At 61.3% G+C, this 13,485-nt stretch overlaps 1 protein-coding gene across 1 annotated transcript in view; it reads left to right on the top strand.

The window, feature by feature from the left end:
* The window catches only part of LOC113840937 (latent-transforming growth factor beta-binding protein 4-like), a 187,013-nt gene that overhangs the window by 161,417 nt on the left and 12,111 nt on the right, over positions 1 to 13,485 (top strand). The window contains exons 3-16 of the mRNA XM_072029963.1: positions 6,953 to 7,055; positions 7,158 to 7,226; positions 7,325 to 7,447; positions 8,478 to 8,642; positions 8,873 to 9,019; positions 9,106 to 9,305; positions 9,408 to 9,612; positions 10,340 to 10,468; positions 11,075 to 11,200; positions 11,279 to 11,404; positions 11,904 to 12,023; positions 12,096 to 12,221; positions 12,304 to 12,429; positions 13,065 to 13,403. Of these exons, the coding sequence (XP_071886064.1) occupies positions 6,953 to 7,055; positions 7,158 to 7,226; positions 7,325 to 7,447; positions 8,478 to 8,642; positions 8,873 to 9,019; positions 9,106 to 9,305; positions 9,408 to 9,612; positions 10,340 to 10,468; positions 11,075 to 11,200; positions 11,279 to 11,404; positions 11,904 to 12,023; positions 12,096 to 12,221; positions 12,304 to 12,429; positions 13,065 to 13,403 (2,104 nt within the window). The remainder of the gene's footprint in view (positions 1 to 6,952; positions 7,056 to 7,157; positions 7,227 to 7,324; positions 7,448 to 8,477; positions 8,643 to 8,872; positions 9,020 to 9,105; positions 9,306 to 9,407; positions 9,613 to 10,339; positions 10,469 to 11,074; positions 11,201 to 11,278; positions 11,405 to 11,903; positions 12,024 to 12,095; positions 12,222 to 12,303; positions 12,430 to 13,064; positions 13,404 to 13,485) is intronic.

Here is a 13,485-nt window from a genome sequence, read left to right as displayed (position 1 = left end):
CCTCTCTGAGAGAGTGTGGTGGTTTTACTTGGGTGGGCAGCCGAGCTTCACCCCTCCTCAAAGAGGAACGGGGAGAAAATACGATGAAAAGGGCTCAAGGGTTGAGATAAGGACGAGGAGATGGCACAGTAATTATCGTGACGGACAAAACAGACTCAGCATAGGGAGATGGTAAGATTTATTGCTTATTACTAACAAGCTAGAGAAGTGAGAAACAAAGGAGAGAAGCCAAAAGCACCTTCTCCCCCGTCTACCCTCTTCCACCTCCTCCCCCCGAGCAGTGCAGGGGAACGAAGGAACGGGGGTTATGGTCAGTCTATAGTGCTTCTTCTCTGCCGCTCCTTCTCGGTCACTCTCGTCCCCTGTGCTGTGGGATCCCTCCCACGGGATGCAGTCCTTGATGAACTGATCCGGCGTGGGCTTCCCACAGGCAGCAGCTCTTCCAGAACTGCTCCAGATATGGGTCCGTAGCACGGGGTCCATCCCTCAGGAGCAAACTGCTCCAACCTGGGTCCCCCATGGGCAGCAGCTCCTGCCAGACCCCCTGCTCCTGCGTGGGCTCCTCTCCACGGGCTACAGGTCCGACCCAGAATCTGCTCCGGCAGGGGTCTTCCACAGGCCGCAGCCTCCATCGGTGCAGGGCCACCTGCTCCACCGTGGTCTCCTCCACGCGCTGCAGCGTGGAACCCTGCTCCACCGTGGTACTCCATGGGCTGCAGGGGGACATCCTGCTTCACCATGGTCCTCACCACAGGCCGCAGGGGACTTGTGCTCCGGCGCCTGGAGCACCTCTCCCCCTCCTTCTTCACTGACCTTGGCGCCTGCAAGGCCGTTCCTCACTCCTCTCACTCTCCCAGCTGCTGTGTGGCGCAGCGTTTTTTTTCCCTCTCTTAAATATGCTTTCACAGAGGCGCAAATCGTGGGACCAGCAGGGCTAGGGAGGTGATCGTCCCCCTGTACTCGGCTCTGGTGAGGCCGCACCTCAAGTACTGTGTTCAATTTGGGCCCGTCGCTACAAGAAGGACATTGAGGTGCTAGAGAGAGTCCAGAGAAGGGTGACAAAGCTGGTGAGGGGCCTGGAGAACAAGTCCTACGAGGAGCGGCTGAGGGAGCTGGGCTTGTTCAGCCTGGAGAAGAGGAGGCTCAGGGGCGACCTTATTGCTCTTTACAGGTACCTTAAAGGAGGCTGTAGTGAGGTGGGGGTTGGCCTGTTCTCCCACGTGCAAGGTGACAGGACGAGGGGGAATGGGCTAAAGTTGCGCCAGGGGAGTTTTAGGTTGGATCTTAGGAAGAACTTCTTTACCGAAAGGGTTGTTAGACACTGGAACAGGCTGCCCAGGGAAGTGGTGGAGTCACCATCCCTGGAAGTCTTTAAAAGACGTTTAGATGTAGAGCTTAGGGATATGGTTTAGTGGGGACTGTTGGCGTTAGGTCAGAGGTTGGACTCGATGATCTTGAGGTCTCTTCCAACCTAGAAATTCTGTGATTCTGTGATTCTGTGACTTATTGGCTCAGCTCTGGTCAGCAGAGGGGCCCTTAGCAAACATGGGGCAGCTTCCAGATCCTTCTCACAAAAGCCACTCCTATGGCCCCGTGCTACCAAAACCTTGCCAGGTAAAACCACTACAGGGAGGCGCATCTCATCTGGTGGTAGCAGGCCAGTGTCACATAGACCCTCCCATGATCAGCAAGCCCAAAGTTCTACCAGTTGCGCCAGTCCCGAAGCTACGTGTTAATGTGATGAGTCTGCTTGTCAGCATCGATCCCCCCTATCGGAAGGACAGAGGCAAACACAACCTGTGCCCCTGATCCTTTAAGTAGTCGCCCCGAAGCCCTAAAGCCCCTTTTTTTACTAGGCATTAGTAACAAAAACTTGAACAAGGTGGAGATAAATTAACTTGGCTACAGCATTAAAGATGAGCTTTGCGCAGTGGTCAATTGCTGGCTGGCTTGAGGCGCGTGGCTGAGGGTCTCTAATGAATTGTATGACTGATTCGGGCGCGTGGACAGCGCATGTGGTTACGGGGAAAGTATATGTAGCAGAGAAAAATGGCAATAAAGGCCTTCTGCTCAAGAGGCATCGGGAGACCGTGTCTTTCATCCCTTCAGGTCTGCCCCCTTCCAACTCAGGATATTGTATGATTCCAAGTGTGGAACCCAGCATTTGGCCTTGAATGCCACGCAGCTGGATGCGGCCCGTTGATCCAGCCTGTCCAGATCCCCTTGCCCAGCTTGGTGTCGCCCACGAACTTACAGCGCCCGGTGGGGCCCATCCAGCCCAGGCACGTGTCACATGGGACCCTTGGTGACCTCCCTTGGTGACACCCCAGGGGTCCGCCTTATATGACTGCAGCTGTGGCTCGGACCCTCAGCGTCGGTGCACGGCAGTGACGGACAGGGCAGGAGCACTGGGCCTTCGAGGAGTCCCCGAGCATAGCCCACGCCTGCCCGAAGGAGCCTCCGTTTTCTATTTGAGAACTCTCCCACTCCAGAGGCTCCTTCTGAATCTGATGAGGAGGGAGGCATGCCCCCCAGGCAGCCCAGGCTGGCCTGGCAGGAGACCTGGTCTTCTGAGGGCAGCAACCGGCCAGCAGAGGACAGCTTGCCGGCAGAGGACAGCACCCCGGTAGAGGACATTTTGCCGGCAGAGGACAGAAGCCCAGCAGAGGACAGCTTGCTGTCAAAGGGCAGCAGCCCGGTAGAGGACAGCAGCCTGGCAGAGGACAGGAGACCAGCAGAGGACAGCTTAGTGGTAGAGAACAGAGGTTTGACAGAGGACAGCAAGAAGGAGTTGCAGTTGCTGGATCCCAGTGAGTCGTGAGTCCTCTCTGTACCCCTCCCTGCCACTGTAGGGGTGGACAAAAACACCACCTGAACTCCCACTCCATCCACTACCCGTCCCAGTCCCCTAAAGTCCCGCTTGATAGTCTTCAGGCTTCTATCTTCAGTATTATCACTGCCGGCCTGGACTATCAAAAGACGATAGTAATCAGAGGGGAAAACCAGGTTGGGAAGCTTTCTGGCAACGTCCATGACCCTAGCCCCAGGGAGGCAGCAGACTTCCCTACGGGTAGGGTCAGGCTAACAAATAGGGCCCTCTGTTCCCCTCACAAGGAAGTTGCCTTCTCAGGGGAACAGAGGGAACTTCTCAGGGTCCTTGGTGGCCTCCAAGTTAGCTCAGCGTCATGGCACCGAGTCACTGTGAAGGAGCTGCTGGAATAACGAGACAACAACCTAGTTCTATTAAAATATATATTGCTCTTTTGAGGACTACTGCGGGGCTAGCGGCAACACGGCAGTGGAAATCTCCGTCCTGACATTGCCTTATGCCTTGACATCAGGATCAGGGTGGTTTGAACTGCCAGGGAATGGACCATGGGTTCCGGGTCTTTCTCTGAAGGCTGGAGGACTGCAAAAGAAAGAAGAGCAGAGATGAAAACCCACTCCTTGCAGAGATCCCCAGGCATCCCCTGCAGAGCATGCCAGCCCCACTCGACTCTTCCCCAGGCCAGGAGGAGCAGGAGGGACAAAGGAATCCGTTGAAAGCTGCTGCTCAGCAAGGTCCCAAATGCAGCCACCAGTCCTTCCCCACCTGCGCACCACAGGTCAAGTGGGGCACCTTCACAAGCTGGTTCCCTCACCACCTGCCTCCATCCCTTGGGAGGATTCACACACTCCAGGAATCTCCTGGACTCTTTCCTCTCGCTATTGTGCTTCCCCATGAGAGCAAGGGCTAGCAATCGTGACCCTGCTCCTAGCTGCTTGTAGGCTGTCTCATCTCCCTCTTCGTCCTGGTTGCGTGCTCTACAACAGGCTCCCACCTTCTGTCAGCCTTACTGCCCTTTCCCCTGACTCTTCCTCAGGGACACTCAACCCTTTCAGCGGCACTGCCCAGCTCCAGGCTGGGAGGCCATTCCCTGACACCACAGGCTACCCCGTCTCCTCTCCCTCGTTCCTATGGCTGCATTGCTCCTCCGCCCCGAAGCATTTCCCTGGAGCAGGGCAAGGCACGGGGGCCTCTGCCGCTGTCCCCCCAGCCCTAGCACACCCCCCACTGCCCTCACTCACCGCTGAGGATTTCATTCAGCTTCTCCTCGCTCTGGTCCTTGCAGTAGCGCGCAGCAAGACCTAGACACAGAGATCCCATCAGAGCCCCGCTCCCCAGCACGCTCCCAGCAGCGCAGCCCCTGGCCTGGCCAGCCAGGCTGTGCCCCCTCCTGCACCCTGGAGCAAGGGCCCAGTCGGGGGGCTCTGGGGGCAACAGGGCAGTGCCTGGGGCTGCCAAAGGCTGCCCCAAGAGGGACCCAGGGGCTGGGCTCACCAATGAATCTGACGGCCTCAAGTCGCAAGTTGGTCTGAGTGGCCTGCAGGTAGGGCTGGCTCTGCTGCAGGTATTCTTCTACTCTGCCTCTGTCCTGCTGCAGCTGGAGAGAGAGAGAACGCAGGGTCACGGGGCTTGCACACCCTCTCCAGGGTCTCCTCCAGCATCCTGGGGGCAGGGAGGGCAGAGGGGCCTGCAGAAGAGCCCCCTGGGGCTCTGTGCTGGCAGGAAGGGAGCGAGGATGCGGCTGCAGGCAGGGGGCTCTGGCCGGGCGCATTTGCCCAGCAGGGGCAAACCAAGTTGGGTCCTTACCAAGCACTCCCCGATCCTCCACGTCTGTTCTGTCTGGGCCAAGCGCTTCAGCTCCTTGCGTCGCAGAAACTCTGCAGCCACGGCGAGAGCTTCCCCAGAGGCCTGCGGAGCAGCAGAGGTTGGGAGGTAGCAGCACAGCCTTGGGAAGGAGACCCTCTGTCCCCTCCTCTTGGCAGGGCTGCGAGCCTTTCCCAGCGCGTTATGGGAGGCTGTGGTGGGGGGTAGCGTGCACTGGGTTCAGTGGCCAAGGCAAGGCCACGGGACAGCCACCATCGGAGGCAGCTCATGCTGCCGGCCAGAGATCCCCCAGAGCAACCCTGTGGCATCAGCACACCCTTGCCCACATAACTGCTCAGCTCTGAGATCTGTACCTTTGCTACGCTCTCACTCTGGTCTCTCATATGAACGTAGAGTGGGAGAAGGCTCCTGTGAACCGTCCTCTTCATTTTCTTCGTCCTTTGCCGCAGCACAGCCTCCACCACGGCTTGGAAGAGGCAGATGGAGTGCTCCCGCACCTGGCTGGACGCCTGGCAGGGAGGAGGACAGGAGGAATTTCAGCATTAGCGTGGCCGATGTGAAGGGAGCTCCCAGCACTGTGAGATGCTTCAGCGCTGGATCCTTCCCAGAGGAGCTGCTCAGGGGCAGCTGCAAGGCCTGGTGCCCGTGAAGGGCAACGCAATCGGTTGCCATCGCAGGCTGCCCGCCAGCCACCCCACTTTCGCCACCAGCCGCACCAGCCATGCCCAAGCAGAGCTCCCCAGTGTTATAAGTTGCCCCCTTAATTAATTTTCAGAGAGCATTGCATTAATAATAGAAAGGAAGTTATTGAGTAAGCAACAGCAAGCAAAACAGCGCTGGGCGGCAACGGAGTCTCGGCTCCACCAACGGCACGCACCTCACCCCCGCCAGCATCCCTTTTTATATCTTGGTAATTCCGGGATTACGCAGCACATCCTGGTATATTCTGCGACTGTGTGCACTGTTGCTAGGGGGTCGTCTCTGTCCCTCTGGTGGTCGTGAAGATGAAGGCCGTAGTCTTCCTCGGCGTTGTGGTTCAACTTCATTTTTTAGTTGGTCATGTTGGCCCAGCGTGAGACAGGAAGGCAGGATGTTGATACACTAGTTTAACAACTTATCAGGAGATGGTTACATGAGCTTTGCAGCAGGGTCTTTGAACCAAAGAGGCAACTGAGATGCAGAAGGAGAGAAGGGGAGGGGGTTCTCTTTTTTGTTACATTAAGCAAAAGAATTTTCATAGTGTCTAGCCAAGTATTATACAGCTCCTTACTTCAGCAGGGAGCTTTTGCAACTCCTGCTCCTCAAACGGAACTCCTTGTTTTTATAATACAAAAGACAATGAACAAACATTTATTGTGTATTACATGGTGAGGCCGCCCCTCAGGTGCTGTGCTCAGCTTTGGGCCCCTCAGTACCAGAAGGACATCGAGGCCCTGGAGTGTGCCCAGAGCAGGGCTACAAAGCTGGGGAAGGGCCTGGGGCACAAGTCCTGTGAGGAGCGGCTGAGGGAGCTGGGGGTGGTTGGTCTGCGGAAGTGGAGGCTCAGGGGAGACCTCATTGTACTCTACAACTTCCTGAAGGGAGGTTGTGATGAGGAGGGGGTCAGCCTCTTTTCTCAGATAACTAATGATAGGACTTGAGGAAATGGCCACAAGTTGTGCCTGGGGAGATGGGGGACATGGGGATGGGGATGGGGACTTGGGGGCGGGGATGGGGACATGGGGACAGGGATGGGGACATTGGGATGGGGACATGGGGATGGGGACATTGGGGTGGGGATGGGGACATTGGGGTGGGGACATTGGGGTGGGGACATTGGGATGGGATGGGGACATTGGGGTGGGGATGGGGACATGGGGATGGGGACATTGGGGTGGGGACATTGGGATGGGGATGGGGACATTGGGGTGGGGATGGGGACATGGGGATGGGGACATTGGGGTGGGGACATTGGGGTGGGGACATTGGGATGGGATGGGGACATTGGGGTGGGGATGGGGACATGGGGATGGGGACATTGGGGTGGGGACATTGGGATGGGGATGGGGACATTGGGGTGGGGATGGGGACATGGGGATGGGGACATTGGGATGGGGATGGGGACATGGGGATGGGGACATTGGGGTGGGGACATGGGGATGGCACCGTGAGCACGGGGAGGTGGCCGAGGATGTGGGGCTGGGGACGTGGTGGGGACACGGAGGGGGACCTGGGGATCCAGGTGGGGACATGGGGACGTGGGGGGGGACATGGGGACACGGGGGGGGTCCCGGCGCCCCCCGACCCCCCCGCCCCGTGCAGTGCAGCTCGCCCCTGCCCGGTCTGCGCACCCAGGACGTCTGCTGCCGGGGGGCCGGCGTGGCCTGGGGGGTGCACGAGTGCCAGCCCTGCGACGCCGACCCCCGTAAGGCAGCGGGGTTTTTTTTGGGGTTATGGGGTTGGGGGGGGTTCTGCGGTGTGTGGGGGGGGCTCACTTTGTCCCCCCCTCCCCCCCCCCCATTTGCAGCGAACCCCCCCGCCGTGGGGCAGCACCCCTGCCCCAAAGGTTTCCGCCGCGCCAACGGCTCCTGCGTGGGTGAGTTTGGGGAGATTTATTTTTGGGGGGGTTAAAAGGGGATGGGGGGGGTTTTGGGGTGCTGACCCCCACCCTGTGTGTGTGCGTCCCCCCCCCAGATGTGGATGAGTGCCAGGAGGGGGGGTTCTGCAAGAACGGGCTCTGCACCAACACCCGGGGCAGCTTCGCCTGCCTCTGCCACGAGGGCTTCATCCTGGACTCGTCCCGGAGCAGCTGCATCTGTGGGATCGGGATCGGGATGGGATTGGGGGTGGGGTTGGGGGTGGGGTTGGGGTTGGGATTATGGGTGGGGTTGGGGTTGGGATTGGGATTGGGATTGGGATTGGGATTGGGATTGGGGTTGGGGTTGGGGTTGGGGCTGGGATTGGGGTTGGGGTTGGGATTGGGATTGGGGTTGGGATCGGGATGGGATTGGGGGTGGGATTGGGATTGGGATTGGGGGTGAGGTTGGGGTTGGGGTTGAGATTGGGGTTGGGGTTGGGGGTGGGGTTGGGGTTGGGGGTGGGATTGGGGATGAGGTTGGGGTTGGGATTATGGGTGGGGTTGGGATTGGGATTGGGATTGGGGTTGGGGCTGGGGTTGGGGTTGGGATTGGGGGTGAGGTTGGGGTTGGGATTGGGATTGGGATTGGGATTGGGATTGGGATTGGGGTTGGGATTGGGATTGGGATTGGGATTGGGATTGGGGTTGGGGCAGGGGCTGGGGCTGGGGCTGGGATTGGGATTGGAATTGGAATTGGGGTTGGGGTTGATGTCGGGGCAAGGCCTGGAATTGTGGTAGGGATTGGGATTGGGGTTGGAATTGGGATTAGGGTTGGGATTGGGATTGTGGTTGGGATGTGGATGGGGATGGGGTGAGGAGGGAGTAGGGGTTGGGATTGGAGTTGGAGTTGGGATTGGGAGGGGATGGGGATGGGATGGGGATGGGGGTGGTCTGAAATGGAATAGGGATTGGGATTGGGATTGGGATTGGGATTGGGAGGGGATAGGGAAGGGAAGAGGAAGGGGAAAGGATTGGGGTGGGATGGGGATGGAGTAGGATGAGGTGGGATTGGGATGGGAACAGGATGAAATGGGATTGGGGTTAGGACCAGGACTAGGACTGGGATTGGGATTGGGATTGGGATTGGGATTGGGGTTTTGGGGTTGGGATTGGAATTGGGGTTGGGATTGGGGTTAGGACCAGGACTAGGACTGGGATTGGGATTGGGATTAGGGTGACCGGTACCACCCCCCCGCCCCCCCCCCCCAGCCCACCAGGTGATCTCGGAGGCGCGGGAGCCATGTTACCGGGTGCTGCGGGAGGGGCGCTGCGCGCTGCCCACCCTGCGCAACATCACCCGCCAGATCTGCTGCTGCAGCCGCGTGGGCAAGGCCTGGGGGCCGGCGTGCCAGCGCTGCCCCCCCTTCGGCTCCGGTGAGCCCCCCCGGGACCCCCCCAACCCCTTGGGATCCCCCCAAAAAAAACCCTTTAGGGCGGACCCCCCCAAAAAAAAACAAAAACCCTTTGGGGAGCCTCCGTTTCATGGGATTTGCACCCAAAGCCACGGGCTCACCCTTTGGAGGGGGTTTTTTTTTGGGGGAGGGGGGTAATTTTTTTGGGGGGGGGGTCCATTTTGACACCCCCTCCCCCCCCTTCAATTGCAGAGGGGTTCAAGGAGATCTGCCCCGCCGGCCCCGGCTACCACTACTCGGCCTCCGACCTGCACTACAACACCCGCTACCTGGGCCAGGACCTGCCCCGTGTCCCCCTGGGGCGTCCCCGTGTCCCCTCCCCAGCTGGGACCGCCGCCCGTGAGCCCCTTGTCCCCCCCGCTTTGTCCCCCCCCACCCCTCCCGGCTGCCAGGACCCCCCCTCACCCCATTGCTCTGCCCCACAGCTCGCTGGCGCCCCGGTCGGCCGCCCCCCAGCAGGTCACCGCCTGTCCCCGAGGTGCCACCGCGGGTCCCCAAGGTGCCACAACGCGTCCCCGAGGTGCCACCACGCGTCCCACACGTGCCACCGCGTGTCCCCGAGGTGCCACCACGGGTCCCCGATGTGTCACCACGTGTCCCCGAGGTGCCACAACGCATCCCCGAGGTACCACCACGTGTCCCCGAGGTGTCACCACATGTCCCTGATGCGCCACCACGTGTCCCTGAGGCACCACCGCATGTCCCTGAGGTGCCACATGTCCCCCAGGTTCCACAGCGGGTCCCTGAGGCGCCACAACGTGTCCCCGAGGTGCCACCAGACGTCCCCGAGGTGCCACAACGCGTCCCCGAGGTGCCACCGCGCATCCCCGAGGTGCCACCACCAGCCCCCGAGGTTGTCATCGTGCCTCGACCCACCCTGGGGCTGCTGGGACCCCTCCCCACGCCACCCGGCCCGGAGGGTCCGGCACCAGGTAGGGCTGGGGCACTTGTGCACGGCTGCACACGTGTGTGCACCGTTGCACGCATGCATGGTTGCAGATGTGCGCAGGGTTGCACTGTGTGCAGCTGTGTGCGTGCATTTTATTTTATTTTTTGCACGTGTGGTTACGCTCTGCGCCGTTGCACATACACATCTCAGCACAGGCGTGCAAGGTCACACGTGTGTGCATGTGGCTGTGCACTTGTGCATGGTTGCATGCTTGCATGGCTGCATGTGTGCAGTTGCATGTGCACGTGTGCTCAGTTACATGTGCAAGCAGTTACGTGTGCAATTTGCATTTATTCAGTCTCGTTTGTGCACAGTTATAGGCGTGCACAGTTACACACGTGCGTGTTACACGTGTGCACACCATTGCAGGCTTGCCCAGCTGCATGCAGCTGCAGTAGCACGTGTGCATCTCATGCATGCACAGCTAAATATATTGTGCACGTGTGCACGGTTTGCATGCATGACTATTTGCACACGTGTGCACGGCTACATGCATGCCTGCTTACACACGTGTGCACAATGCCTACTTACACACGCCTACACGTGTGCATGTGTCCTGTATGCCTATTTGCACACATGTCCACAGTTGCATGCATGCTTGATTGCGCACACGTGCACAGTGTGCATGCGTGCATGTTTGCACAGGTGTGCACAGCTGCACGCCTGCCCGTTTGCACACACATGTGTTACTCACGTGTGCCCGCTTGCAGCCGCCGGCAGCGTGTGCGAGCGGAACCCGCGGATCTGCGGCCCCGGGCGCTGCGTCCCGCGCCAGGGCGGCTACACCTGCCTGTGCCACCCCGGCTTCTGGCTCAGCACCCAGGGCACCCACTGCATCGGTGAGCGGCGCCCGGCCCCTCCCTGGGCACCCATGTCCCCGTGCACCCACCTCCCCCTGCACTCATTTCCCCGTGCGCCCATTTCCCTGTGCACCCACCTCCCTGTGCACCTGTTTCCCCATGCACCCACCTCCCCATGCACTCACCCGTTTCCCCGTGCACCTATTTCCCCGTGCAGCCACCCATTTCCTCATGCACCCATTTCCTCACGCACCCATTTCCTTCTGCACCCATTTCCCCATGCGCCCACCTCCCCATGCACCCACCTATTTCCCCATGCACCCACCTCCTCATGTACCCACCCATTTCTCCGTGCACCCATTTCCCCATCTATCCACTTCCTTGTGCACCCACCTCCCCGTGCACCCACCTCTCCAAGCCCCAATTTCCCCCTGCCCCCATTTCCCCATGCACCCGTTTCCCCACGCACCCACCCATCTCTCCATGCCCCCACCTCCCCGTGCCCCCATTTCCCCCTGCCCCCATTTCCCCGCGCACCCACCTCCCCACTCCCCTCTCCCCCTTCCCTCCCACCCACCTCTCCATCCGTCCCCGCTCCTGTCCGTCCGTCTGTCCCCATTGCCGTCCGTCCCCCCGCCTGCCCAGACGTGGACGAGTGCCGGCGCAGCCCCCGGCCCTGCGCCCCCGGCCGCTGCGAGAACACGGTGGGGAGCTTCCGCTGCGTCTGCGGCCCCGGCTACCGGCCCGGCCCCGGCGGCACCGACTGCCAAGGTCAGCAGGGACGGGGGGGGGACAGAGGGGGACAATGGGGACAACGGGGATGGGGCTGAGGTGGCCGTGTCCCCGTAGATGTGGATGAATGCGCCCAGAGCCCCTCGCCCTGTGCCCAGAGCCGCTGCGAGAACTTGCCCGGTGGCTACCGCTGCGTCTGCCCGGCCGGCTACCAGGCCAGCACGCCCACGGGACAGTGCCAGGGTGAGCGGGGACACCGGGGTGTGGGGACACCGGGCTGTGGGGACACTGGGTGTGGGGACACCGGGGTGTGGGGACACCAAGGGTATGGGGACACCAAGGGTATGGGGACACCATCTGCGTGTTCAACACCCATGGGGTCATCGTTCATGGGGTCACCATCCATGGGGTCACCGTGCCATAACGCCACCATCCAAGAACTCAACATCTATGGGGTCAGCAGCCATGGGGTCACCATGCCATAGTGTTGCCAGCCACGGGGTTAAACATCCATGGTGAACCCATCCATAACCTCCCAATACGTGGTGTCCCCATGCGTGGTGTCCCCATGCGTGGTGCCCCCATCCATGGAGTCCCCATCCATGGTGAACCCATCCATAACCTCCCAATACGTGGTGTCCCCATCTGTGGTGTCCCCATCCGTGGTGTCCCCGTCCGTGGTGCCACCACCCACGCCCTCCCCGCGGTGCCACCACCGCCGCCCCCTCTCCGTGCCGCGCAGACATCGACGAGTGCGAGAACCACCTGGCCTGCCCCGGCCAGGAGTGCGCCAACACGCCGGGCTCCTTCCAGTGCCGGCCGTGCCGCGACGGCTTCGAGCTGCGCCATGGGCGCTGCGCAGGTACCCGCGTCCCCCCACGTCCCCCCTGTCCCCCCGAGGGGGGGGCCAACCCTTAATTGTGCCACCCCCTAGACGTGGACGAGTGCGCCACGGGCTCGCCCTGCGGTCCCCACGGCCGCTGCAGTAACACCGAGGGCTCCTTCCACTGCCAGTGCCGGCGCGGATACCGGGTGGGTGCCGGCGGCGCGCCATGCGCGGGTGAGTGGTGGGGGCGGCGTGGGGATGGTGCCATGTCCCCCCCACACCCGACGGCCCCCCCACGGCCCCCATCTGCCCACAGATGTCAACGAGTGCCTGGAGGGCGACTTCTGCTTCCCCCACAGCGAGTGCCTCAACACCGAGGGCTCCTACAGCTGCCTCTGCGCCCAGGGCTATGCCAGCACCCCCGAGGGCACCGCATGCGTTGGTCAGAGCCCGGCATGGTCCCGGTCCCTGTCCCTGTCCCTGTCCCCGTCCCCATACCCATCCCGGTCCCATTGCAGTCCCCATTCTCATTGTGGTTTCTATTCCAGTTGCGGTTTTTTAGTCCCAGTTAATCTACTCAGTCCCATCCCCGTGCCTATCCATGTCCCCATCCAATCCCAATCCTATCCCCATCCCAATCCCATCCCCATCCTATCCCATCCCAATGTCTCTCCCTGTCCCCATCCCATCCCACCCCAATCCCAACCCCCATCCCATCTCTGTCTCCATCCCATCCCCATTCCCACCCCAGTCCCCATCCCCATCCCAATCCCATCCCCATCCCACCCCAATCCCATCCCCATCCTACCCTTTTTCCACCCCAATCCCACCCCAATCCCATCCCATCCCTTTTCCACCCCATCCCCATTTCCATCCCAATCCCAATCCCACCCCAGTCCCATCCCATCCCACCCCACCCCTCCACCACCCACCCACGCATCCGGGTACCACGGGGTGCCACCAGCCCCTTGTGTCCCCCTCTTTCCCCGTATCCCCCCTGCCCCCGTGTCCCCCCCCTGTACCCACGTCCACCCCGTGCCCATGTCCCCCCCGTCCTCACCCCGTGTCCCCCCCCAGACGTGGACGAGTGCCAGCGCGGGGACGTGTGCCGGGGCGGCCGCTGCGCCAACACCGACGGCGCCTTCGAGTGCCACTGCCCCGCCGGCTTCCGCACCGACGCCGAGCGGGCCCAGTGCCACGGTGAGGGGCTGGGGGGTTGGGGGGGGGGGATTTTGGGTGCCCCCCACCCTGGGGCTGGCGGCGAGGGTGGCCCTGTCCCCGCAGATGTGGACGAGTGCCAGGAGCACGGGGCCGAGTTGTGTGGGGCTGAGCGCTGCGAGAACTTGCCCGGATCCTACCGCTGCATGCCCGCCTGCCAGCACGGCTACCGGCCCCGGGACGGCGGGGGGTGTGAGGGTGAGCGGGGATTGGGATTGGGATTGGGATTGGGATTGGGATTGGGGTTGGGGTTGGGGTTGGGGTTGGGATTGGGATTGGG

The sequence above is a fragment of the Anas platyrhynchos genome, chromosome 33, assembly GCF_047663525.1.
Source record: "Anas platyrhynchos isolate ZD024472 breed Pekin duck chromosome 33, IASCAAS_PekinDuck_T2T, whole genome shotgun sequence".
In the NCBI taxonomy this organism is placed as follows: Eukaryota; Metazoa; Chordata; class Aves; order Anseriformes; family Anatidae; genus Anas; species Anas platyrhynchos.
The sequence above is the reverse complement of the archived record's forward strand: the minus strand, read 5'-3'. Positions and strand labels throughout refer to the sequence as shown.